This window comes from Echiichthys vipera (assembly GCF_963691815.1).
Source record: "Echiichthys vipera genome assembly, chromosome: 15".
Classification (NCBI taxonomy): domain Eukaryota; kingdom Metazoa; phylum Chordata; class Actinopteri; order Perciformes; family Trachinidae; genus Echiichthys; species Echiichthys vipera.
In genome coordinates this window covers 18,702,079-18,726,817 of record NC_139840.1, presented here as the reverse complement: position 1 = coordinate 18,726,817, position 24,739 = coordinate 18,702,079, and the positions used below count along the sequence as shown (strand labels likewise).

Below are 24,739 nucleotides of genomic sequence, written 5' to 3'. Positions count from 1 at the left end.
AAGTGAGACACATGGGGTCACAACTGAGTTTTGAACTGGGCAGTGTGCAGATCGACTCACATTTCTTGAGCGGCCGGAGAAAAAGGTTTTAATATTTTGATCTATTTGTTTTATTTGTTCTATTTAAAAAAAAAAATTTACTTCATTTTTAGCGTTTGAACAATTTAAAAACATTCATAAAGATTACCAAAAAAATGATGAATATTAGACTGTGCAGGAAGAGGGAAAAAACCCAGAGGGCTTATTTGAATCCTCCACCAAAAAACAATTCACAAAGTGATGAGGTTTCAAAATACACAAAATGCAGAAAATAATAGAAGTAATCGTAAGCTTGTGACAAAATGAGTTTGGTAGCAACAACAAGAAAGAACAATAAAAACAATAAAAAAACAAAACAAAACTGAGTGTGTCATATGTAAGGAAGTGTATATAAATGTGTGTGTGTGTTCACATAAGGGTGATTATTTTTACTGTATTGACCCCTGAACAGGTAAATTAACTCTGAGTAAAATAAATAAAACATAGACAACAATACATAAAGTAAATAATTTACAAAACAGCAATTAAATGCTTCTTTAAGTATCTTTTGACATTATTTCATTATTGTTTAACATGGCCCAGTGAACATAGGATTGATCTTTTCCACAAAAAGTACAGTTAACTGGTTATACATAAAACGTGTGTGTGTGTGTGTGTGTGTGTGTGTGTGTGTGTGTGTGTGTGTGTGTGTGTGTGTGTGTGTGTGTGTGTGCAGCATGGCTCAAATCGGGTGTCTCGTAATCAGAAGGTTGTTGGTTTGTTTCCCGCCTCCTCCAGAGACAGTGTCAAAGTGTGCTTATGCGAGACACTGCACCCCAGAGCAAGTTGGCATCTTGAGGGCAGCCTCCTCCATCAGTGTGTTGAATGGTCAGTTATGAATTGATGGTTCTCAGGAGCATTACATGATTAATCCCCAGTACCACAAAGAAATGGAAATGGTGAGACAGCCACTGAAACAGAGAAGCAGAAAGACACATGGATGTAGAGAGACAGATTACGAGACTTATTCACAGCGTTTTGCTTTCAATAACAGCGTAATGAAGTCGTTGCAGTTCCATCCCGTGATCCTTTAAACTGTCAGAAGGAGTCCTCACGAGCTCCAGCAGAAGGCACTTATTCAGTTTCTCTAATTTTCTGATGCACGCTTGTCCTTGTGAGAACTGACTTGATCCTGCTGCCTTTCTCACACTACAAAGGTATATTCAACTCCAACTGTCCAACACGGTACAGTGGTGACCATTTAAAACCCTCCAGCTATTCAACACCATTTAGTATGAGATAGTGTTCGTCATGTACTGACTTATTTCTAATTACTCGTCCACTCAAGTACATATCATAACTGTATTGGTATTCATAGAATTTCATCCAGGACCAGGTGTATTAAGCTGCATTTATCTATCCAGCAGACTGTTTATTTTTGATGTTTTGGACTCCTTTGGACGGTATTGATTTAAAAAAGACAAATGGTCGCAAATGCAGCAAAAACAAAACATCTTATCGCATTAAGAAGAAAAAAAGATTTGTTCTTTTGTGCTTTCAGTTAACAAGTTACTTTTTCCATTTTTAGTGCGGGAAATAGGTTGGAGGGAGTGGGGTAACTTAGCATTAGATGAGTGGACTACCCATACAGCTCATATGGACCTGCTTCTATCAATCGTTTTGCACTATTATGCCACCTTTGCACTTTTATTATTATTTTTATTATTATTATTATTTCTATTGTATTGTTTTGTTGTTACTATAGCAGTTAGATAATTCATGTTGTGTCACTTGCCACTTTACTAATTGTGTCTTGTCTTTGTCTTGTTTGATCTAAGCATGAGATAGTGAGAAACGAAATTTCGATTCCTTGTACGTCTTGTTCATGTGAAGAATTGACAATAAAGCTGACTTTGACTTTGACTTTTGAGCTACTGTAGCCGACGTTGTGTGGCAAATTTATTCGTGGGGTAGCCTAGCGCTGTTGTTGGTTGTGAGCAACGGCAGGTTTAATGTTAATATGGCACACAGATTAACAACAACATTTCATCGTCATATATAAAAACATATCAAAAAGCTTTGCTGACTCCTTTTGAAAATCAGACGTAGTCGTATATAATAAGTAATAAGAGGAAACGATCTTTTGGTTTCTCGTGATAATGAGTTAATTGCACGCATGTTTTATTAGACCTGGATAAGGGTGTCGCTGCTCAGCCTTGCAGCCATATTTTCCCAGTGGTTACTTGTGGTACTGCAACAAATAAATCTTGATTTTATTTTCCATAGGCTACATTTGTAATAAAAAAAAAGAAAAAAAGATGATTATGCCCCTTTAATATGAATTTTAAGCCATGTACTTTTTACATTTGTAAAACTTTTAAACTTTCCTTAAGCCGAGAAATGCAATTAAGAAACCTGTTACGTCATCCCAATGTAGAGTCTATGAGCCGAGAGGGAACTCGTGGGAGAAACACTATGCGCATATTCAGTGGGCCGCATGTCACGAAAGTAGACCCGGAAGCCCAGAAACTTTTTTGGCAAACGGCCAGGTGAGCAATTCTCATTGGAATAAGCGCCATTTTTGATCTGGCATCCAGTCATGATAATACGTCCATGGTTAATTGTTATGAAAAAAATGTTGTCCCTAGCTTCCATACAAAAGAGATGGTGCAAGAATATCTTTTTGCAGTGAACATCTTCTTATGTGAAACCCATTCATTTCAATTTAGTTTGGTATTAAGTAACAACACAAGGCACATCATACCTTTCATCTGACTCTGGATCACTCTTTCCTCATCCATCCTAGTCATGAGACCTTAATAACCTCTCTAATGCAAGACATGCCATCATTAGTTTTGACTTTACAAATGTGAAGAGGGAAACTATGCCTGCACATGACTCCAACTTGTCATGCTGTGCTCCCAATTATGAAACTGCATGTACTCGCTCAGCTCCATTATTGAATCACCTTTTCTGAGTGCAGTCAGCTGATTGGGCATAGTAGCTTTCAGAAGAAAAAATATGAGCACATAAATAATAATAATTACAGTTTTTGTAAAGATAATCTGACTGGGAAACAAGAATGAAACTGTATATCCCCTGCCATGCTAAGGAGCTTTCAAAGTGCCCTCGAACAAGCCACACAGTGGCTGAACGCTGATGTGGATCTGCTGCACCCAAAATTAGTCATACTGAGGATTTTCTATTAACAGTACCCCATACTTTAAAACGAAAGCCAGCGTTTTCGAAGTGGGTTTGGGTTAAAGTTGGGCTCTGTACTTTATCACACTGTATCTGAAAACGTGATTGAGGTTAAAGAGCAATATCCAGCTTTAAGAAAAAGAGTGTGAGCACCCTCTTTATGTGTGTTCATATCTACAGTGGGTGAGGAGATAAGGATAAAGTCTTGTCAAGGTAAATGCAATTTTTATCGCAATATCACTAAATATTGTGATATGGTAAATGATTGAGATTTCAATTGAGAAACCCATCATGTATTACATAGGTCCACCTACTAGATAATCCAGGGAATTGACTGAATTGAGTCATTGTATTGATGCAAAAATCCTTTAAATCCAATACTGCCATTACGGCACAGTCCTATATTTGCATTGCAATACATTATAACCCATAATTAGGCTTAACCTAGAAAAAAAATGATAGTTATATATATATAAAGATAGCTATCATTTTATTTTTCCCCCGAATTCTTTTATTGAATTTTGCAGAAAGGCAAAAAAGAAAAAATACAACAGTTAAAGTACATTAGCGCGTCTGTGAAAAAGAATAAACTCCAACATAAATCCCACTATCCCTCCCAACAACCCATGTCAGACGTGGTCACAATAACCAACTGAGTAATTAAATGACATATAACATAAGCTAATAATCATTTTATTTTTTTATTTGTTGCTTTATTGTTTGGTCTTTATGTTTTTTTTGCTTGTTTACTGTAGGCTAAATGTTTTTGTTTTTTGTCTGCATAAGAGATCTTGATCTCAACGAGAAATAAAACCACATACACCTGTTATTGTCCAAATACCAAACTGTTACACCTAACAATGTTTTTTATTTAAGCCTTGGGAGAAAGACTTCCACCATAATGCAGCTCTGAGTCATTAAATTTTAAATTTTTGTATTAACATTGACTGAGCATGTGAACAGTTTTTTTTTAATTATTCTTTATTTGCAATTTGAACAAGTATAGTACATCAAGAACAGTGTGGCATCATTCTTGACAAAGATAGATATGTGTCTAAAGACAGTCAGTCAGTTCTCCTTTCAGAAAACAATACACATTAAACTATAATGACATGACAAGTAACAATAGATACATGTAAAGAATTAAATGGAGACGCGGGCTATTCTGTTATAAATCTTTAAAAAAGGTCATTTATCTTATCTGTGGTATAATTACAATTCGTATCATTGATAATCTGGATGGACTCAAAAAAGTTACGAAATTCAAATTTGAAGGTATTAAAGTAATTTAGCCTTATGGATAAAATGCTTCCCTTGAAGAACTGAGCATGTGAACAGTGCGTGATCACGGTGGAGGTGATGTGACGTCACGCGCCGGGCTGACCAATCGCAGCGTCTGTTTTCCAGCCTATGATTGTACAGTAAATACTATGAGCTCTGCCTCCTTCTCCTCTTGCTGCAGCAGCGATGAACGCACAGGAGACAATCGAGACGATCCCTTGGACGTGCCCATAAAAACAACGAGTTAGAGCTGAGGTCATTATTCTGCCAGCAGTGGTGTCAGTGGTGGTGGTCTAGTCGAAGATAGGAAAGCGATATCTGTGCGAGAGGGAGAAACTGAGCGAGCCGAGAGCGACAGAGAAGGGGCGGTTTATCGGCCCACTGCAGTCTGAATCACCGCAGACTCGCCCCACTGTTGGTTCATCATCGACGACGTTTGTCCATCGACGTGCGCATCCTCAACGGCTCACAACAACGGGACCCAAAGCCCGTTTTGACCCTCTGCCGCAGCCCCGAGGTGCGCAGCTCGGCCCCGGCGTGCTGAATAATGAGCCAAAGGGACACACTGGTTCATTTGTTCGCTGGAGGGTAAGTCAGACTACGCGTTTAATGTATATATTGGGGTTGTTTTTGATGAATTGTCTCGACATTTTAAACACGACTCGTCGTCTGGTAACTAGGGGTATTTTTCTACGCAGGCAGCGCGTGCATGTGACAGAACCCCGTAGCTAGTGTCAAAAACCGTTGGTTCAAACTCAATTTCCGGTTTCAAAATACGACCAATAAAATTGTAAAATAGGGACACAAATGTGATATGGTAAGAGCGTTTGAGCTTAATACAACTGAGTATTTAAAATGTTTTGTCGTTTTATGCCTGTAAATACATATACTTCTTCCATTCAAGTTAAAGGTATTCGTTTCTACGCTCTTATTCTGAAGGCAAATTCAATCTATTTCCGGGTTCGTTGCTGCTCTCTCTGGATAACGTGATAGAGTTCTGCAGCAGCTTCTCATTTTCTCCGGATATTTTGGCTTTAAAGGACATTACTTAGATGAATTAAACAAAATGTGCGTTGCAGGTCTGTGTTTGCAATACTATATTTTATTTGAGAGCACCTTTCAAGACACACAAGGTCCTCTTACAATGCATATACTCAAAAGGGAAAAACAGCAGAACATGACTAGTACAACAATAAAGACAATGCAAACAAAATACATACAAGTGCATACAAGTAAGTACAAGCATACATGTGTAACAGTAACACTGTATGGATAAAAGGAAGGTGCAGAGGACAATGGTAATTACAGTAAGTAGGTCAGTTTGAACAGGCGAGACAATTAAGTTAGTTTCTGTATATTTTGTTTCTTAATGCATGAATAGTAAACTGTTGAAATCCCAAGCTCTGTAACTTATTTTTAGGGCTATTTAGGAGTTCCCCCAGAAACAGCAGATGAGCAATACCCTGCAAACATCCATCTGATAGTATTTATTGAAAAAGAACAACTATCATCTGAAGTTGTTTTTCTGTGTTGTATAACTGTACAAAGTGTAGCCTGGAGGTAAGTTGATTTTAAGATGGAAATTCCTGGTAAAATGTAAGTTTTCAACTGTTTCTGAGAACCATAGGTAATCCACTAAATGAGGCCTCAAAATTACGAAAGTATGCCTAGTTTGGGTTAAACAGGTGGCCTATAGGGGAGAAACTCACTCACACCTTTGTCGACAGGCCCGGCAACTTCTTCATCAAAGAACATCAACACACGTAAAATTAATCAGTTTATTGCCACAGTATAGCTCTCTCTTATTTGAATCTATTGTATTAAGTTTCTCTGTGTCTGTTACCTCTGCTTTCATCTCTGCACCAAACCATTGACATTTCAATATGGTAATCTCAATACACCACAGCTCTTATCAGCTGTTATCACTCTTATCAAGGATTTCAAATCTTGAATAAACACTTCCTTCACCCAAAAACGTGAGCCTAGGCTTCAGCAGTCGGCCCCATGTTTCCTCTCCCAGCGCTGTGAGACACACACACACATGCAGCAGGCAGCGTAGCTCTGAAAGTAGGGCAAGGGTCACAGTGAGCATGAATGTGGGTCGGTCGTTTGAAAGGTAAATATAGCTGGTGTTACTCAAAAGAGGCTGCAGCTAGAGGAATTCACAACCAACAGCCAGGATGTCAGCATGCACCACTGGCAGGCTACAGCTAGTATTCACTAAACTTAAACCTGGAAAACAGTCGCATGGCTCTTTGCTACCGTAGTCAACAAGCACTTTTCAGCTTTGCAGGGGTTTGAGTGTGGCACTTTCGCTCCACACAGCACTGAGCCTTTAGTGAAAGCAGAGAGGATCAATGAATGTGTGGCACGGGAACAGAACCTTGTTTTGAGATGATGTCTGGTAGCCTAAGACTCATAAGAATAAAGGAATAATTTATAGAGTCAGTTATACTGATATATCAGTCAGCTGATGTTATCGGTTGATATTAGCAGATCACAGACATATTAGTATCTATCGGTTTATGTGTTTTCCGACATGCACCAATATAAAAACCTTTTCTAATTTGCAAAAGCAATCAACTGATACTGAACATGATGTTTATTTGGCTATTGTGTTTATTTATTCTTTAATTTCTCATTGTTATTTTCTAGAATTAGATGACAACATATTATATTGTATGTATAATATACAGTATAAATTATTTGTATAAGAAAGCCATTCAATTGTCTTTGGGTTGTTTATATGTCGATGGCTTAAGTCAGAGCAACATGATCTCAAGTTTCTTAGCTTCATTTGTAAGCAGCCATGTTTTTATTCACAGTGTGTACTGTATGTGTGCACACACAGTGAGCCAGCTCAGTAAAGTGGTTACAGAGCCATGGTCAGTTAACACTGAACTGCATAATGAAACCAGTCAGCTGGCAGCTTGCATGTTGCTGTATCTTGCATATCACAACACCAGGTTTTGGTGTGTGGATGTGTGCCTGCTCCTGGATAATTTTAGTGCTGAGGGGAATAACAGATTGTGTTACCAGTGATGGGGAGATCAACATTAGAGGATGGTTTAAAAAAAAAAACAGGCAGAGCAAACAAGCAAAAAATAGATGTGACTTGACTGTGTTTTTAAAAGATACTATTAAAGGACAAAATAAATTAGCTTAAATAAAACAGGACATGCTATACAGATTTCCGATGCTTTTGGAGTTATTGACATATAATTATTTTGATCTGTCTCTTCTCTTTTTTGACCAATGTGAATGTTAAAGCAGAGCAATACATTTTTCTCACTTTGTTTTTTCTCTTTCTGTCCCTTTTTTTCACCATCCCCTCTGTTTCTTCACCCTTACATCCTCAACCCCTTCCCTACTTCCTTCTAGATGTGGTGGAACAGTGGGCGCAATTTTGACTTGTCCTCTGGAGGTTGTGAAGACCAGACTGCAATCCTCTTCCATCACTCTCTACATCTCTGAAGTCCAGCTCAGCACCGTCAATGGAGCCAGTGTGGCCCGTGTCGCTCCACCAGGGCCTTTGCACTGTCTGAAGTAAGGAGGATTACACAAAATGTTAATTGTTTAGCTTTATTTTGGATAATTCAAAAAAGGAACCATACCGATGTTAGTTTTGATTAGCTAAAGGATATGGGACTAGAATACTTAACTGAATCTGAGCAAATCTTCAGTTTTTTGAGACAATGTATAACAAATTGTCAGTCAATATTGTTATATGCATATCTTGTGGGATTTTGTACTCTTCTCCTGGAAATGACTGATATACAGTATCTGAACTAACTTGACAATCCTCACTGCGTGAAATGAACAGTGAATGTTAATTATACCATATCCAAACTAGTAGTGAATGTTTGTCTGTAAATTAGGGAGGTACGAGTATGATCACCTTATTAGTAAAATAGGCTTTAGGCAGCCTAAATACATTGTGTACAATGTTATGGCAAGATGCAACAATTTGAGGCAAAGGCACCTGACCAAGTTGAAATTGAAAATGAGCAGTTATCCTGAGTTGCATGACTCACTTAAGTGTTTTGCAAAGTCAGGAGCAGAAGAAAGGCAGGAAGAAGGTCCAAAAGATACAAATACATTTCTTGCCTGTGACCAGTCTGTTAGAGCTGTGATACACCCTCTGTGTCACAGCAAAGGTCCATGTCAATTGGTGAACTTATCCATTGCCTGTGACCAAAAGACACAGATTCAGTCTGTGGTACTCTAAAGTGAATCCACACTAATAATGAACTGGTGAAACCTAACACAGAATTTTTCCTGCTTGCAGAACAAATGTGTTTTTAGAGGATAACTATTTGCCTAATATAATTACAAAACAACTACTGGGAAACCAGTGTAAGAAACACATGCTTAATCGTTCCTTTTTTTGCCACATGTTATGTCATTTATCTTCTCATTAAACAGTGAAAGTTACAAATGGAAATGGAAAGTTACCAGAAAGATGGGAAGTGACATCCTACCGTAGGGGAACCAACATTGGTTTGGTATTTACTTGGAACCCACTGAAAGCCATTGTGGCTGGATACTCGTAATTACCGTTGGTCACTGATGGATTAACAGCGTTATAGTAAATGTTCAACATAGCTACAGTGATCTACTCTTGTTCTCTGGCAACCCATTTCCATGACTATCACAGACTATGTCACACAGTGTTAATCACATTGCATAATGCACAAGCTGCTGTGTGAGGAATTTTCGAGTCATCAGGTATTTGGCAAACTAGGAAGCTTAGACAAACTTATCATGTTTTAAATCCTAGATCAGGAAAATATTGCTTCTTAACATAGACTTCAGATTTGCTAGTATATATATATATATATATATATATATATATATATATATATATGTGTGTGTATATATATATATATGCAAAATGCCAATGTTGCACTTGCACAGTTCAAAAGTGGTTAACCAGAATTATTTTTTTCTCACATTTGTGTGACTAAAAATGGTATTCATTCTCACTGGCTGTTGCAACAATTGGGAATGTTTTCTTTGTCAGTTTGCCTGCTTTAGCAAGACTTTGTCACCAATGTTTTCTTCAGGATTATTTTTAACAACATTGTACTAATGCCTTTTCGATTGCAGTTAATTTGAGCATTGTTTGGTGCTCAAAAACTTGGGTCAAGTGAACCAATTTTTGTGCTGTCCTTGAGATAACAGCTAGCAGAAACTGAACACCACCATTAAACGATACAGAGTGAAACAGGGTAGAAGAGGGAAGAGCAGGATGTCAGGGAATGGAAAAAAAACCCACACGAGTCAAAGTGGGTCAACATGCAGTGAGGTGCAGGCATTGTTCCGTTTTAGAGCAGAGTATGTTAGTTTAGGATTTATTTTCACCGTCACTCCACGCTCTGTGTGCTGTGTAAGTTGGACAGTTGCTCTTGAGGAGATTATGCACACTGGAAATCATTTTTGAGTTGAAGTTTATAGCTTTGAACAGAGGTTTGCAAAATCTCACAGCCAGGGTAGGAAGACACCACCCACAAACCTACGAGCTGAACAAAATATAGCTACATAGCTGCTCCAAGAAAGATTGGGGCTATTTCCTGTTTTTAAATGAATAGGACAGCTCAAGTCTAGATAATTTAATCTACCCTAAAGGACCAGTGATTATCTAGCCTAAAGCACCCGTTTCTTGTCTTTTGGGTCTCTTATCTCTCCCAGGATGGCGTTTCTTTGAAAGTACTTTGCATTAGAGTTTAGGTGAAAACATGCATTGAATGAAGATCACCCAAAAGGCATGCTCGTTCTGAGTGAGGTTTCTTGGTTAGGTTGGTGACTGATGAACTCTTTGTACTCGGGTGACAACAGGCAATAAACACGTGAGCCATCATGATGACACCACTATAAACACCAGAGTGAGAACACCTGTCATGTCATTTAGATGTACCAGTATGTTGATAGTGACCCTGTGTATAATGTCAAGCTGTATTAAGTTTCAGGTCATGGCAGATTGCCCCAAAAGTTATAATTTACTTATCCAGCTGCTTAGGTCACTTGGGGATTTTCCTGTAAACATTAATATGAGGTGTAAAGGGAAATTCAGTTCTTTGAGAAGATTTATACAATCTTGTCTCTGTATGATGAATATAAAGCTAGCGCCTGCCTTTGTACAAAACCAGGCTCATTGTTTTCTCCTGTTTCCAGTCATTGTGCTAAATTAAGCTAAACTAAGCTAAACAGATACTTGCACTCGTTTCATGTTTAGCATACAGACATAAGAGGTATTAATATACAATGAAGAGTATAGAGTAAAGCATATTACATGGATGTTAAATGTACTGTATGTTTGAATAACTAAGAAAACATAAATTGGAATATCAATCTTTCTTTGCAGGTTAATTCTAGAGAGAGAGGGACCCCGTTCACTCTTCAGAGGACTGGGACCAAACCTTGTGGGTGTAGCACCTTCCAGGTATGCACAGAATTATCTAAAGTATCCTGGGTGTGGTGCATGTCTTCTCCTGAATATTTTATTCCTCACAAAGATGAACAGAATGAAGCCAAAAGAAAGAGAAAATAAAATGACATTCTTGCATATCTGATAACCAACACAGTAGAGTAGGTCACCACAACCTTTGATGTTTATAAGAAACATTTTGAACCACTGTTATCAGCACTAGCAAGATCTTTTATCAGAGAATAAAAGTATTTCTGCGTCATTTACTTCACGTTAAATCTGGGCACACATTTTTGTCGAGGAATGTGTTTGCTTCTGCTAGATCTTCTTGTTTTATTTGTTTTCCCAAGTTTCTAGCTTATTAACAGCTTATGGCACGCCACAATTACAGCGATCAATGGAGTTTAACTCGGAAATGCAATGTAAATCTGTGCTTCAAATCCTACAGGAAATGTGTAGCTTCCATCTCTCTTAGCTTGGCTGGTCATTGTTGCATAACAGCCTGAACTCAGTCAGTCAAAGTCTGAATGAAACATCAGCAACAGCAGGCATATACCAGCTGTGACTGTCTCGTCATTTGACTGATGATGTTGTTGTATGTTCTCACAATAGAGTTCCTTTATTGAGAGAGTTGTTTGTGTCTAATCCTCCTCCCTGACCTGTCTGGTTCTCCCTCACTACTGCTGCATCACATGGCCAACACACAGTCATCCTGTTGGTTGGTTCGTCGTGGTCTCTGCCTCTCTTTCGGAGTCATCCTTTCCATACTCTTATCCTTGTCTCTCCCTCTCTTGCTATGTTTGTCATTCGTTGCCTATGTTAAATCAGAATTGTTCTGTCCTCTTGGAGCTGCAGGGTCCTGCACTCTGTGCTGTCTCACTCTGTCTCGCTCAGACTCTCTGAGGGGTGAAAAATGCCCTCTTGCGTGTGCGTGTCAGTCCCCGTTGGCTAGTTGTCCAGCTGTAGAAATGGCAGCTTGTTTTCCCGGGCATGACAGCTATAACAAACTGTGCTATAGGAAGATACTGTTATATAAGAAGTGAACGCGATGAACTCAGTGGCAAAATAGGAGATTTCTGGTTGTCTTTTATGCAGTTTTATGAACCACTTGAATCCTAATGTTCCAAAGCATAATATTCCTTTTTAAAATTATTTTTATGTAGTACCTGTAGTAGTACCTGTAGTACCAGAGATACAATATATCATCATATATACTGTTTATTTAGTACACGATCATCCCACCACTTTAGATGAAAGTGTGTATTTTTTTAAAATAAGATTAAAGACAACATTTATTGCTCCACTGCCACATCAAATGTAGAATTCAGGATACTTTTTCAAAGCTCTTTTAAATCATCGGTCATTATTGAGAGCAGGCACATTCATCAGTTCAGTCTTTAACTGCGGGCGGTAAAATCTAAGTGTTTCTTCTGCCAAATTACTACTTCTTGATCAATATGCCGCCATCTATGTCTGCATGGTTTATTATAGATACAGCAGAAGATTCTAATTTTGAAGATGTATGACGATATTCACTTCAATTTAATCAGTCTCATCTAGGTGAAGCATTAGATTCAGATGCACTATAATTTAATGAAATCACAGATTTATTGCAGGTTTATTTGTCTACAAGGGGAGATCTGGGTTGCTGGGGTATAACGTTATTCTCCCCTGTTATAAATAGGAAACTTGATGCTTGGTGCTCTGATGCTGGAAAGCTAAAAAAAAATTATGCTAATGAGAACACAGTCCACTGGGCTCGCTGCTCATTAGCCACACACACACACACACACACACACACACACACACACACACACACACACACACACACACACACACACACACACACACACACACACACACACACACAGATCATCTTGCACCAGCAGCATCACTCATTGCGTATGAGAGATGCACATTCAGACTCACTCACAAATTTCATCTCTCATCTGCAGAGCAGCATGATTATGTTGTGCATGTATGTGCTCAATTCAGCAGGAGGGCGGGGAGAGAAGGTCATTGGGTTTAATTCCACTCAGCACAAATGTTAACTAAATCCTGTGATTTTATTTAGTGAGGAGCAGCTAGAATCATGGGAGATAAATCTGCTACTAAAGGGTGCTGTGAGATTGAGATGCACCCACGCTTATACACGCACGCACGCACGCACACACGCACACACACAGGCAGAGATAAACTTCTTTCAATGGGTTTTATTTAGACAGCATATTAGTTTGGCTTAGCTCTACTGCATGCCCTCATGCACAAGGCAGTATTTTATTACAGGAAATGGAAATAATGTTTTCATATTTAATGCAGTTGACTCAGAGATATTTTGATGATTTTAATCCAGGTCTGTGTCATGGCAATGTAGGCATTGTGTTTAGATGAACAGAGGTTTTCCTGTCTCCTGTTTGGCATCATCGTGCGAATTTCGGCAGGTCTCTGATGTTCTGTTCCACGGTGACTTGCAGTGACATGCTGTTCGTCTGAACACAATAGCTACATTGTCATGACACAGACCTGGATTAAAACGAGAAAACAATCCCTTTAATGCTATTCTGCAAATCAATCTTACAGTCTGTGTGTGCTTGTGTTTATTTTGTGCTTTTGTAAACTGAACTCATAGCTCCAGTTTATGATCGTTTGTAGTGATACTAAGTTGTTGTGGCATTTGTTGCAAATGTGTCATTTGGATCAGTGGTACATGTGTTGAAACAGAAAAGGCTACTGAGGAAAAGCATTGTTTTCTCCCATTGATTCCTCACTTGTCAGTAATAGTTAATCCTCAGTCAATTTAACGAGTGTTTTTAATATCTTACTAACCTCTGTCTTATTTTTTTTCTCATCATGTTCTTTCCAACAGGGCGATCTACTTTGCGGCCTATTCAACAGCCAAGGAGAAGCTGAATGGCGTGCTGGAGCCAGATTCTACACAAGTACACATGGTGTCAGCGGGAATGGCAGGTAATAATGGCTCCTTCCCCCCCTTCCTTCTGTCTGTTTGTCACTGTCTGTTGTTGAGTGTTATCTCTGCCTGTTCCCTGCCAGTCTGCCTGGGCAGTGTAAATCACTGATGGGTTTTATAAATCTGAAAAAAAAACCATGTTAAAGAATCATTCAGTTTGTCTTCATCAGACAGATTTCCTTTTTTTTTTTTTATCTCTCTTCATCATTTTCACAATTTGAAGTATCCCAGAGTTTCACCCCCCCTTCCCCCTTTACCCCTCTGTCCATATACATGTGTGGGATGGTGGGATTGTCACAAATTTAAAAGCTTGTGAATACCTAAAGCATGCCAAAGCTAACTAATGATATCTGTTGTTGAAGTAGGCATTACATGTAGTCCTGTTACATGTATAGAAATATTGAATATAAACAATGAGGGGTTTATCAGAAAGCACAATTTAAGACTCTCAGGATCACACTGACCTTGACCTTGATTGTGGTGACAAAGGCCTCGCTTAGTTTACTGTGAAGCCATAAAAGACGCATGTATGTACTATATGTTGTAAACACTGTACTTTCTATAATCAAAGTATTTCCAAGTAAAGAGAAACCTGCATGTACAACTACCCTCATCAGCTTCTAACTGAGCATTTGTTTACTGTATACACCCATTACCCAGATAACACAGTATCTTGCCAGTCCACTTACTTTAAAAATTGAGGAGACAAATCCTTATACCGGCAGTCTCAGACTTTAATGCAAATGAGACACAGCACACTTTCAGGCCATAATGTGCTACTGCTGGTATTAACGCTTATAATGTGTTTGTATCTTTAGCTGCTTGAAACAAAGTAGAAAACCACAAGGTCCTCAAAGTTTGGGTTGTGCTTTCCTCCTCTCCAAGCCCCTTTGCCCCCCATGTCCTCCATTATCTTTTTATTTCCTCCTTCCCTCTTTTATTCGTTCATTTTGAGGCCTCTCCAGAGGACTCTGTGAATGGTTTAACATCCCAGTTGTTACTTAAACAGTGTGGTCTGGGCCCCCTTCTTTGCTCTGTGTGTATAGAGGAGAGAGCACGGCCCCCAAAGGTCAACCGGGGCCCCTGGCACTTGGGCGGACACGTCAGGTAGCATCCCATTTCTTTACACTGGTATGATGAAAACCATGGTGATTTTTATGAATATTAGAAAGTTCATAATGGTTATTCATTTGTATTGATATTACCATTGCATATGGCAATGTGTTTGCTGCTGGTTTGTAGTTTTAGCTATTTATTCTTTTTATTGCTTAGTCTTGATATAAACATCCCCTTCCCCTTAGCCTATTGCCTTCTTCCATCAAGATAGTAAAGTTAAACTAATGACACATAGTTCTGTGGGTTTGTCAGCGCAAAAAGAAATGCTAACCTTGTCACTGCTATAGAAAGTTGTAATTAATATGCTCTATTCTGTCTTTTGTCATCATCCATCAACACCATTAGTGCCTGAGTCATTTATTTTCAAGGAGAATCATATCACCGAAAGTGCTGGCACTTATTTCACACCACTTTCTATTTTATATCAGTTGAAGAGACCAACAGTGCCTTAAAAAACACAAACTATTACTTAAATGTGGACAAAGTGCAGTGAAGGCACAGACATGTAAAGGAGTTGGGCACACATTAACACAACATATAGAAGAGTCAGTGAGTTTCTGGTCACTATGATTGGACATTAGTGTTTTTTTTCTACATCAGCGTGGCAGTCACATTGATTTCTTTATGGTACCTTTAATGAAATATCTCTGTAGTACTTTACTGTACAGTACAAATGTCTTAAACTGTTACAGCACAGACAAACTTATTGTCTGTGTCTTTCATGTGCATTTATTCAGTCTTGTGAGCACAGAGAAATAGTAGAGTTAAATAAAGCCTCAGTGACTGAACAGCTAAATTTGATCCAGATGCCTCGATAATCACTTCCAGTTTTGTAAAGTAACTTTGTGGAATCGTTGGCTCTCACGACCTACAGGCTGTGTATTGTAGGCTTTTTTGCCCTCAAAGAAGGAAAGCTAGTCCCACTTGTTCACATAGTTTCTCTTCCAGCAGTTAATCTAAAGCATGTTTGCTTTCTCTGAATGTAGGTCAAACTCCTCTGGAGAAACCACACAGGGATTATATATCTATGGAAGGGTGATAGTGCAAACATGCAGCAGTATGCCCGTATGCAGATGCAGCCCTTCAGAGGCTCAGCTCAAGGACTATTTAGCCTATACGGGCTGTGTATATATATTCTTCATGGCTTATCTAAATGATCAAACAGCCAAGTGCAGCTCACTTCCATTACTAGAAATACTTCTGAAGTTGCTTTGTTCTATGTTATGGGATTTTATGACGAATCTACATCGAGACATTTTTATTTGTACATTATTACTTCAGTGGAAAACTGGTTATACACCTTTAAAATCTATCTATATATATATATATATATATATATATATATTAAATATCAGTTATTAATGGACAAATGTTCTATTAAGCTGACCCATGTTGTAAATAACGAGCAAAAACCCTATTAATTATAAAAAATTCAAGGAGTATAAAATAAAAAAATTATCAAATCGGTGAAAGAGCTGGCCTCGCCATTGTACTGTGCGCAATTATGGCAATACGCAGTTTATTTTACAATAAATCTGGAGACTTCCTGAACATTCAGTAACTGGAGAAGTGTTTTCCTCTGATGGTTGCCATTTCATGTGTCCTTTTGTGGGTCATTAAAATGGGCTGTGTTTCTCTAGAAGCAGGCTGGCTCGCTGGAGACACATTTTCTCCACATGAATGCTATGTTTGAATCTATCCCAGTTTTTCCAGAACAAAGTTTGACCCAAAGAGTTATTTGGGGTGGATTGGCTCACATTTATTGTTCCACCTCATTGATTCACTTTACTATGATAAACCACTTAATCCTTGTGTCATCACATATTCATAAAATGATCTCCTCACTCATTTCATCACAATCTTCCTCTGTTAAGAGTCTGTTATACACAACGGCAAGGTTAGCATTTCCACCTGCCTCTCTTAATTATCTACCATATTTCAGTAAGCATTTGATTTGATTATTTCTCGAATATGTAGATTATAATAACTTATAATGGCAATGATCATAAAGAATACCCTCAATTGAATTACTTGCCTTTGTATTTGTGCTTGTCTTTTACTTCGCTCTGGTGAGATGGAGCTGGAGTTATGGATTGGGTTGGCTTCTGTTCAGTCAACATTTTCTTTATTCCAGTTGGTAAAAGGAGTAAAGGGAGGGATACATTGTAAAGTAAAAGAAATGTAAAACAATTTAACTTTACGTGTAATATTACATTAAAGGGGACGGGGCTTAGAGTTGGGGTTGGAGTTTGGGGAAAGATGGGATGAGGTCAGTCCTTCACCTCCCATCTCTTCACCAACTACCTGTACAGTACCAGTGGGTTGGGGTGGGTGGTTGGTGGGGTTGGGGGTGGATGTGACTGCTGCTTGTGTGACTGTGGTACAGAAAAGCCTGTGTCTATTTTAGGGCTTTACTGTAAAGCTTTCACCCCTGCGTGATTGGGTGGGAGACCCCCGCCATCTGTGCCCCCCATATCTGCAGGCTACTAGCTGCAGCGGGGAGGAGCTGGAGGAGCTTTGCCCCTCCCTCGTGAGTACACGCCATAGACGCTACTTCCTTCTACTTCCCTCTGTTTTCTTCTTCCTCTTTTTTTGTTCTTCTCTTCTTCTCTTCAACAGACTTTTGTCCTCCTCTCTTCTTCAAGCAGTTGCCTTAACGTAGGGCTGTGTTGCATTGATACACTAGATGAGACTGAGGTCTCTGTCTTGACTTGCTGTCTTAGCTGTTTTCTGCAAATGGCCATGTTTTATCTCCTTCTGCTACATCATTTGTATCAGAAACTTTGTGACATTTCATAATGATACAAAGTGCTCATTAATTAGATTTACACCCTACATGTCAAACTTTATATCACTGTATATTTCCCAGCATTCCTATTTCCTACAAAAACACAAGAAGACTGTTCAAAGTATGTGCATGCACACACACATCTGATTGATATATATTCTGCGCACACAAGTGCATTTACAAGAACCCCATTATTGAGTGACCCTAGTTTAAAACTTAGCTAACATTACGATTGGCTGTGAAAGCAGATGATCATATAGAAAGAACTTGCCCACCACTATGAGGCAGTAGAGTCTGCACAAAATGAAACGTCAGAGACTTTCCACTTTCGTCCCGCTGAATAATTGATCTCCTCCGGACACCATTTTGCTTCTCTGTGCTGTTGTAGTTGTGCTAGTATCAGGCCAATAGCCTGTCTCTAGTGTCTAACCAGTTAACTACTGGTTTAAATGTTTAAATGTCACAGAATACTGTAAACGTAAAGATGTTCACTCATTGACTAATAAAGGGAGTACATTCATATTGTCAAACTAACAATGAGATACTATTTATAGCAGTATTAAAACTAAGAATCAGACCTTCTGACTTGAAGTTGTGGAACGGCAGATAGTAAAAAAAAAAGGAAAAAAGTTTTGTGTGTATTTCAAAGCATGTTGAAAGTAATTTTACTTTAATTAAAGAAAAAAGATTGCCTCCATAACCGCTTTTTGATGAGCTTGAGTGTTTTAATAGCAAAAGATATTTATTAGGAAAACAAGAGCTCTCATTAGCATTTCAAATAAATGAATCTGACTGCAGTATAATGACAATCTGTCACACTCAAAGGTCTAAAATTACTTTGCTGCTTGGCCTCATTTCCTAGTGTTTCGATAGTGAGATATTTTTTTAAGATGACAAAAAAAAAAAGAACGCACTCACAGCTGCTGCCTTCATGCACTGTTGTTTGTTAAGATTCTTTACTTCAGGAAGAGATCTGTTGTTTACATACACCTGTGTAGCATTTCACATGAAGAGGATCAATATGTGAAAATGAATGAAACATCATGTATGTTTGTTACTGAATTAATGAGTTTCTTTTCAAAAAAAGATTTAAATAATAATAAGGACATTGTTTCAAATCCTCTATACAATAATTATCTATGAGAGTATTGAAATATCTCATAGTGAAACATTGAAGCGAGTTGATCCTGTTTAGTGAAGTGCTTCGTCATTGTCCTTGTACAGTATAGATTATTTAACATAGTTGGTTACATTGTGTTCTTCCAAATGTCTCTGCATCTGTCTGAACCTCTGTCCTCCTCTGAAATTCCCAGGGTTCACCGCCATTACAGCCACCAATCCCATCTGGCTGATCAAGACCCGTCTGCAGCTGGAAACCAGGTGAGGAACCTCAAACCTTTAAGTCATAAATCCAAAACCTACAGTACTGTGGAATGTGTTGTATGACTCATTCATTTTTCTATAATAATGAAAAGTAAATCATATTGTTATTGCACTTAGATTAAAAATCTCCATATGATTACAGAGCCCGGGGTCAGCGGCGAATGAATGCATTTGAGTGCGTGCGGCGGGTGTACCAGATGGACGGCCTGCGAGGTTTCTACAGGGGCATGTCAGCCTCATACGCTGGCATCTCTGAGACTGTTATCCATTTTGTCATCTATGAGAGCATCAAACGTAAACTGCGGGAGTACAAGGCCCAGACCAGCATGGACGAAGAAGAGGAGTCTGTCAAAGATGCCTCAGACTTTGTGGGCATGATGCTCGCAGCAGCCACCTCCAAGACCTGTGCCACCTCCATCGCCTATCCTCATGGTAACCTTCTGTCTCACAATATTCCATATTTCGTCAACAAATCCCATGGAAAGACATGTTAGTTCATATCCAACTTTCTGACTTCAACAGTCGGTCTGTGGCACTGAGCCCCAAGCACAGTGGTTCCTAATGAAGGCATAAACCTCTAAAAACCCGTCACAAATATTTACTTTTGTTTAAAAAAAGGCTGCTCAAGTTTCTAAAGTAACTGGTGGATGTGTTTTTTAACAAACGGAATAATTTAAAGGAGTAAATAGTGCATTTGTAGGACTCTTTTATCTCTTTTAGGAGTGTTCGTGTGTGCAGGATCTACTCAAAATAACAGCGTGCAACAGTGTGGCTCATTGATCTGCTGCTAATAGTTTTTGATGAACAAACATGGCACAGGGGAAAAAGAATATCGACTTTGATTACTTAGGAAATACTTTGAAGTGGAATCAAATCTTTGTTGGATTTGGTCTTTCCACAGGTTTTATAAAAACAAATACAAAATCACAAGACATATCCTTATACTTGACACTCATGTTTGTGTGTTCAGTATGGAGCCAGGAGGGGATTAGTTTAGGGAACCTACTGCACCTTAAGGCCTTATATTCATCACATTGTTCAGTTTGTACACCAAGATGAATTTGAAATAGCAGTTTGTAGTTTTACAGGGAGGAAATGTTATGACATGTTGAAATTTCAGTGAGGCAGTGACTCACTTTTTCTTACTGGAAAATATCATGATCCACTTGTGCTATAAATATCACTATCATTCTCCACCTACGTACATCCCACAGCTGAATGCAACAGCTCAGATGCCTTCTGTTTGGATTGTCTAAAGCCATGCGGGGACATAGTACAAACCTAAATCTAAATCTCTAGTATCTTCCTTCCAGTAGGTTAGGATTAGGCAGGTGGAGGGACAGTGGGTATTAGAAAAAGATCAAAAGATAACAGGATCTCTAGTTTAGTACACACATACTACACCCCACTCATAGGCACAGTCTGTCAAGAACAACTAGTGGCCGATGTATTTAACACCATTTGTTGCCTCTACTCTCAAATTGCAGAGGTGATCCGCACACGGCTACGAGAAGAAGGCAGCAAGTATCGCTCCTTCTTCCAAACTCTACTGACGGTACCCAAGGAGGAAGGATACCGGGCGCTGTACCGCGGCCTAACCACCCATCTCGTCAGACAGATCCCCAATACGGCCATCATGATGTGCACCTATGAAGTGGTGGTCTACCTGCTTGGCCGTTAGCCCAATAGGTAATGTCTCCTTCCTGTTTAAAGAGGGAGACGGCAAATGACTGAGAAGGCAGCCCTTTGGAAAGGGAGAGGGAGGACAAATATGTCAAAATGAAGACCAAAGGAAAACTGAAAAATACTCTTGTGGACCAGAAGAGGAATAATGGACAAAGGATGAAGGAAGCACTTGGTTACCATATCAGCATCATCACCTCCAGTTCCCTTTATCAGATTGCTGGAATAGATAGAGAGCACTGCAGTTCACAGAAGACGTACTATGAGGGTTGAGAGAGGAGGCACTGACGGGGAAAACACAAAGAGTTTGGCACCTGTTAAACTGATGGTACCTCTGAAGGAAAAGATTTTAAGCACAATTCTGTGGCCTTAACAGAAACAGTTTTAGTTTGGGTCCTTCCCTTTGAGTGATATTGAATGATATTGTGAAAGGGGAATGCTTGGAGGTAACTGCATTTGACAGGAGAGTTGATAACTAAATGTAGGTCAGTTTCACTCTACTTTGCACCATTTGTCTGCACTGGCCTCGTTTCAGTGCTGTGACACTACTGAACCATCAGATGACTGGCAGTTAAGGAATGTTCATTTAAAGGAGAATGTCAGCAGAGAGTTAAGACAAGGATATCAATATGTTTCTGAGTCACCTGGACTACCCATCTTTGCAAAGTAGAAAGTGTAGCTTCAAGCATTCCCCTCTGAAAACTGTAGTCAACCGCCCCTTGATGGCCTGCAGTTCATGCACAGCAGTGAGCTAACTGACCACACGAGAAAACACAATGCTGAGCTTGTGACAGCCTGTCACTCCAACACAACGCTTCAAAAGACTAGCTTGTGTGTAAAAAGAGAAGGATGGGAAAGCTGACTTTCAGTGTTTTATTCCTCTATAACTCTATAACAACAGTGCCTGTTTGTGACGTGCTTTCAGGTGAAGTTGGCCTTCTGTGTCAACAGTTTGTCTTTGTTAAAACTGCAATTAGATTGGCATACAAGGCCAGCTTCTGCCTGCACCCAGGTCACTGCTCAGGACTTTAAAATCTTGTGAAAACATGAGACTCAATGGGTCCATTTTTTTTTTTTTAGATGTGAAGTGTGTGATCATTCAAAGGGTACAAAGACTTAAGTATCTACTATTGGAGTGGCACTACTTGAATATAATGTGACGGTGTTTGAAAATGTTGGTGTGTGTGTGTGTGTGTGTGTGTGTGTGTGTGTGTGTGTGTGTGTGTGTGTGTGTGTGTGTGTGTGTGTGTGTGTGTGTGTGTGTGTGTGTGTGTGTGTGTGTGTGTGTGTGTGTGTGTGTGTGTGTGTGTGTGTGTGTGTGTGTGTGTGTGTGTGTGTGTGTGTGTGTGTGTGTGTGTGTGTGTGTGTGTGTGTGTGTGTGTGTGTGTGTGTGTGTGTGATATTATATTATACTTCCCTCCACTAACTATTAATCTTGAAAGACACTGCGGTTAGGAGTGTGGAAAAGCTCCTGGCAGCTTCCAGTCCTACTCTCGTGCCAGTCCTTCCTTCCAGTGGCTTCCAACTGACCTGATAACATGCACTTTGTGGCCTTTTAGGGCTTGTGCTTTGCATTTTATTGTGTGGACAGTTTGAACTTGTACATTGTAAAAGAAAAAGAAGTATTACTGTATATCAAAATGGTATTTTGCGCAACTGTTCTTATAGCAGATATATTGTACAGTTTAGAGTTCTCAGTTGTCGTGAAGGATGTCCAAATGTGTGTATATAATATAGATACTGTATATGCATATCATTTATTGGTTTTGTTCTTAGGCCCCAGATGATCATGTTGTAGTTTGCATTTGCAATTTGTTTTCATTTTTGTGCAATTTTACCTTATTTGACATTGACTGTTGACACGAATATTGATATTGCTTGACTGATCTTGACTTTGACTTTTCTTACAGTACAAACTGTGGGTTTATTTCTATTTGTACACTGCTGTGATTTGTCATGCAAACATTTGTGCTTATGCTAAAGTTAACAAATGCTGCAGAACAATTACTTTAATGTGACCACTTGTCCTGGAGCATTGGTTAGTGATTTTACAGCGTTCATAAAAAATGTTTTTGTACATTTGGATGTTTTCTGTTATTAGTAATGTTTACACCGTTCATTACTTTTGTCAGACCTTTGTTCCTCCGAGCAACAGGTTTTGAATACGAAGATGGAAGTATACTAATGTGAGAGTTCAACAACTGGAATTCTCTTTCAACAAGACTGTACAAAGGTGGGACTGTCAATAAATGTGTAAATCTACAGTTTTTTAATGATCAGCTGAAAATGTTCATATAGAATACATAAAGAATTATCTTTTTGATGAATCTAGCCAACAAAGTTTCCAAATTGTATCCAAGCACCTTATCAAATTTTCCCTTGAATGCTTTTCTATCTTCTGATCGAAATGTTCTTTACCTTGACATTAAAAACTTCCGAGCAGAGAAAAGCCCAGTGCCCACTCATTCTCCACATGGGACTGATAAAGTCTGCACAGTTTCCATGTTTAAAAATACCGTGTTTATTTTACCAATTAGAGAAAACCTGGTGTGTTCATGCATTACGTGGTTCTTGAACGCTCTTATTTCTTCCCCCTTGTTGCAGTTTCATATCAGAGGCGAACGGAGGCCTGTGTTGTAACTTGTAACAGTTATTGATTTTCAGTCTTCATGTTGCTACATAGTTGCTGTCCGTGCTTGAAAAAAAAAAATGCTGACTCATTTTATTTTCCTGTAAAACACTAATAGCTTTTAAGTCTTCGGCTCCAGTGCAGTGATACTTGTGAAATACCAAAATGTGAAACGAGCAGACAACTGGACAAACAATTCACTTTATTTTTTACTTCTCAATTCAGTGTCTCATTCAATATCCTTCTCGTGTTTGCTTAGACAGGATGCAGAGTTGAATGAGACCTGGGAGATTTTGTTTTTGCCAGCTCAATTGTTGATGTATGTTTGTTTGTTTTCTAAATGCAAAAGTAAATAAAAATCTACTTGCAACTAAAATGACATCCACTTTTTTCTTTATCTGTTAGTTAATTTGTGTTCAGTATACATGGTAAAGTATAAAGTACATCGTAAATAAATATACATATATATTTTTTATTTGACCCTATTTAAGTATGTGTTTGTGTGTGTGTGTGTGTATATATGTATATATGGTATTTCAAATATAAGGGAGATGCAAAGTATGATAGTGCACCTCATGGGCCGTATAGGTAACAGTTTCTATTTTATAAATCTCAAGAAAATAAAAACCTGTTCATCACTGTTACTACGTTACACATTAAGAAACTACAAGTATAGAAATGGAAGTAACAGGGATGGGAAGAAAAAGTCCCCAAACGGATTGTATTTACATACTATCACCACCAGGGGGAGCCAAATAGCTCCTTGGGGAATTGAATGAGCTGATTTTGGTTTTCACTCCATAAATTGCAATTAAAAATGTCACAGGTAAAGTGTCAATAAACTATAAGTGCAATACCTACAGCAGAATGAATCAATGAAAGTTGGTTGTTGGAAATTGGAATAATCCATCATCATATATGTGGTTGACTCAGTGACTTATTAAACATGGCCATACATGAGTTTGTATTGATCTTGTTGTGCAGCCGTTCCACACTGACCCTATTACACCTCGATGCAAATCAATCAGCCCTGCTCCGTTTCATTTAAACAAAACAGCCTGAATTTTAGATATTAGCCTACAGCAGATCAGGCCATTGATCTCGTGGTAATGTGTCTAAATTGACTTCCACTTTACAGCCCACTAATTTGATAAATATTCTGTCGAGACCACAATATGTGCACAAGGACAGAAGAAATAAAGCATGGGGATGATGACACCTTCAAGGCCCCTCGGAATCGTAGAG

At 38.8% G+C, this 24,739-nt stretch overlaps 1 protein-coding gene across 1 annotated transcript; it reads left to right on the top strand.

Annotated features, from left to right (window-relative positions):
- Positions 1-4,687: 4,687 nt before the first annotated feature.
- Positions 4,688-23,863, top strand: LOC310957767 (solute carrier family 25 member 36-A). The gene is made up of 7 exons (XM_083928494.1): positions 4,688-5,088; positions 7,882-8,046; positions 10,865-10,942; positions 13,794-13,894; positions 19,113-19,179; positions 19,325-19,614; positions 20,670-23,863. The coding sequence occupies exons 1-7, from the start codon at positions 5,048-5,050 to the stop codon at positions 20,861-20,863; spliced, it is 936 nt and encodes a 311-aa protein (XP_083784620.1). The 5' UTR covers positions 4,688-5,047; the 3' UTR covers positions 20,864-23,863.
- Positions 23,864-24,739: the final 876 nt, after the last annotated feature.

What these genes read in the sequence shown, in the direction of transcription:
- LOC310957767 (XM_083928494.1), top strand. Translation starts at nt 5,048, where the DNA reads ATGAGCCAAAGGGACACACTGGTTCATTTGTTCGCTGGAGG. An exon ending in GTGGGTGTAGCACCTTCCAG is followed by an intron (nt 10,943 to 13,793) that starts GTATGCACAGAA and finishes TCTTTCCAACAG; the next exon opens with GGCGATCTACTTTGCGGCCT. An exon ending in CGTCTGCAGCTGGAAACCAG is followed by an intron (nt 19,180 to 19,324) that starts GTGAGGAACCTC and finishes ATATGATTACAG; the next exon opens with AGCCCGGGGTCAGCGGCGAA.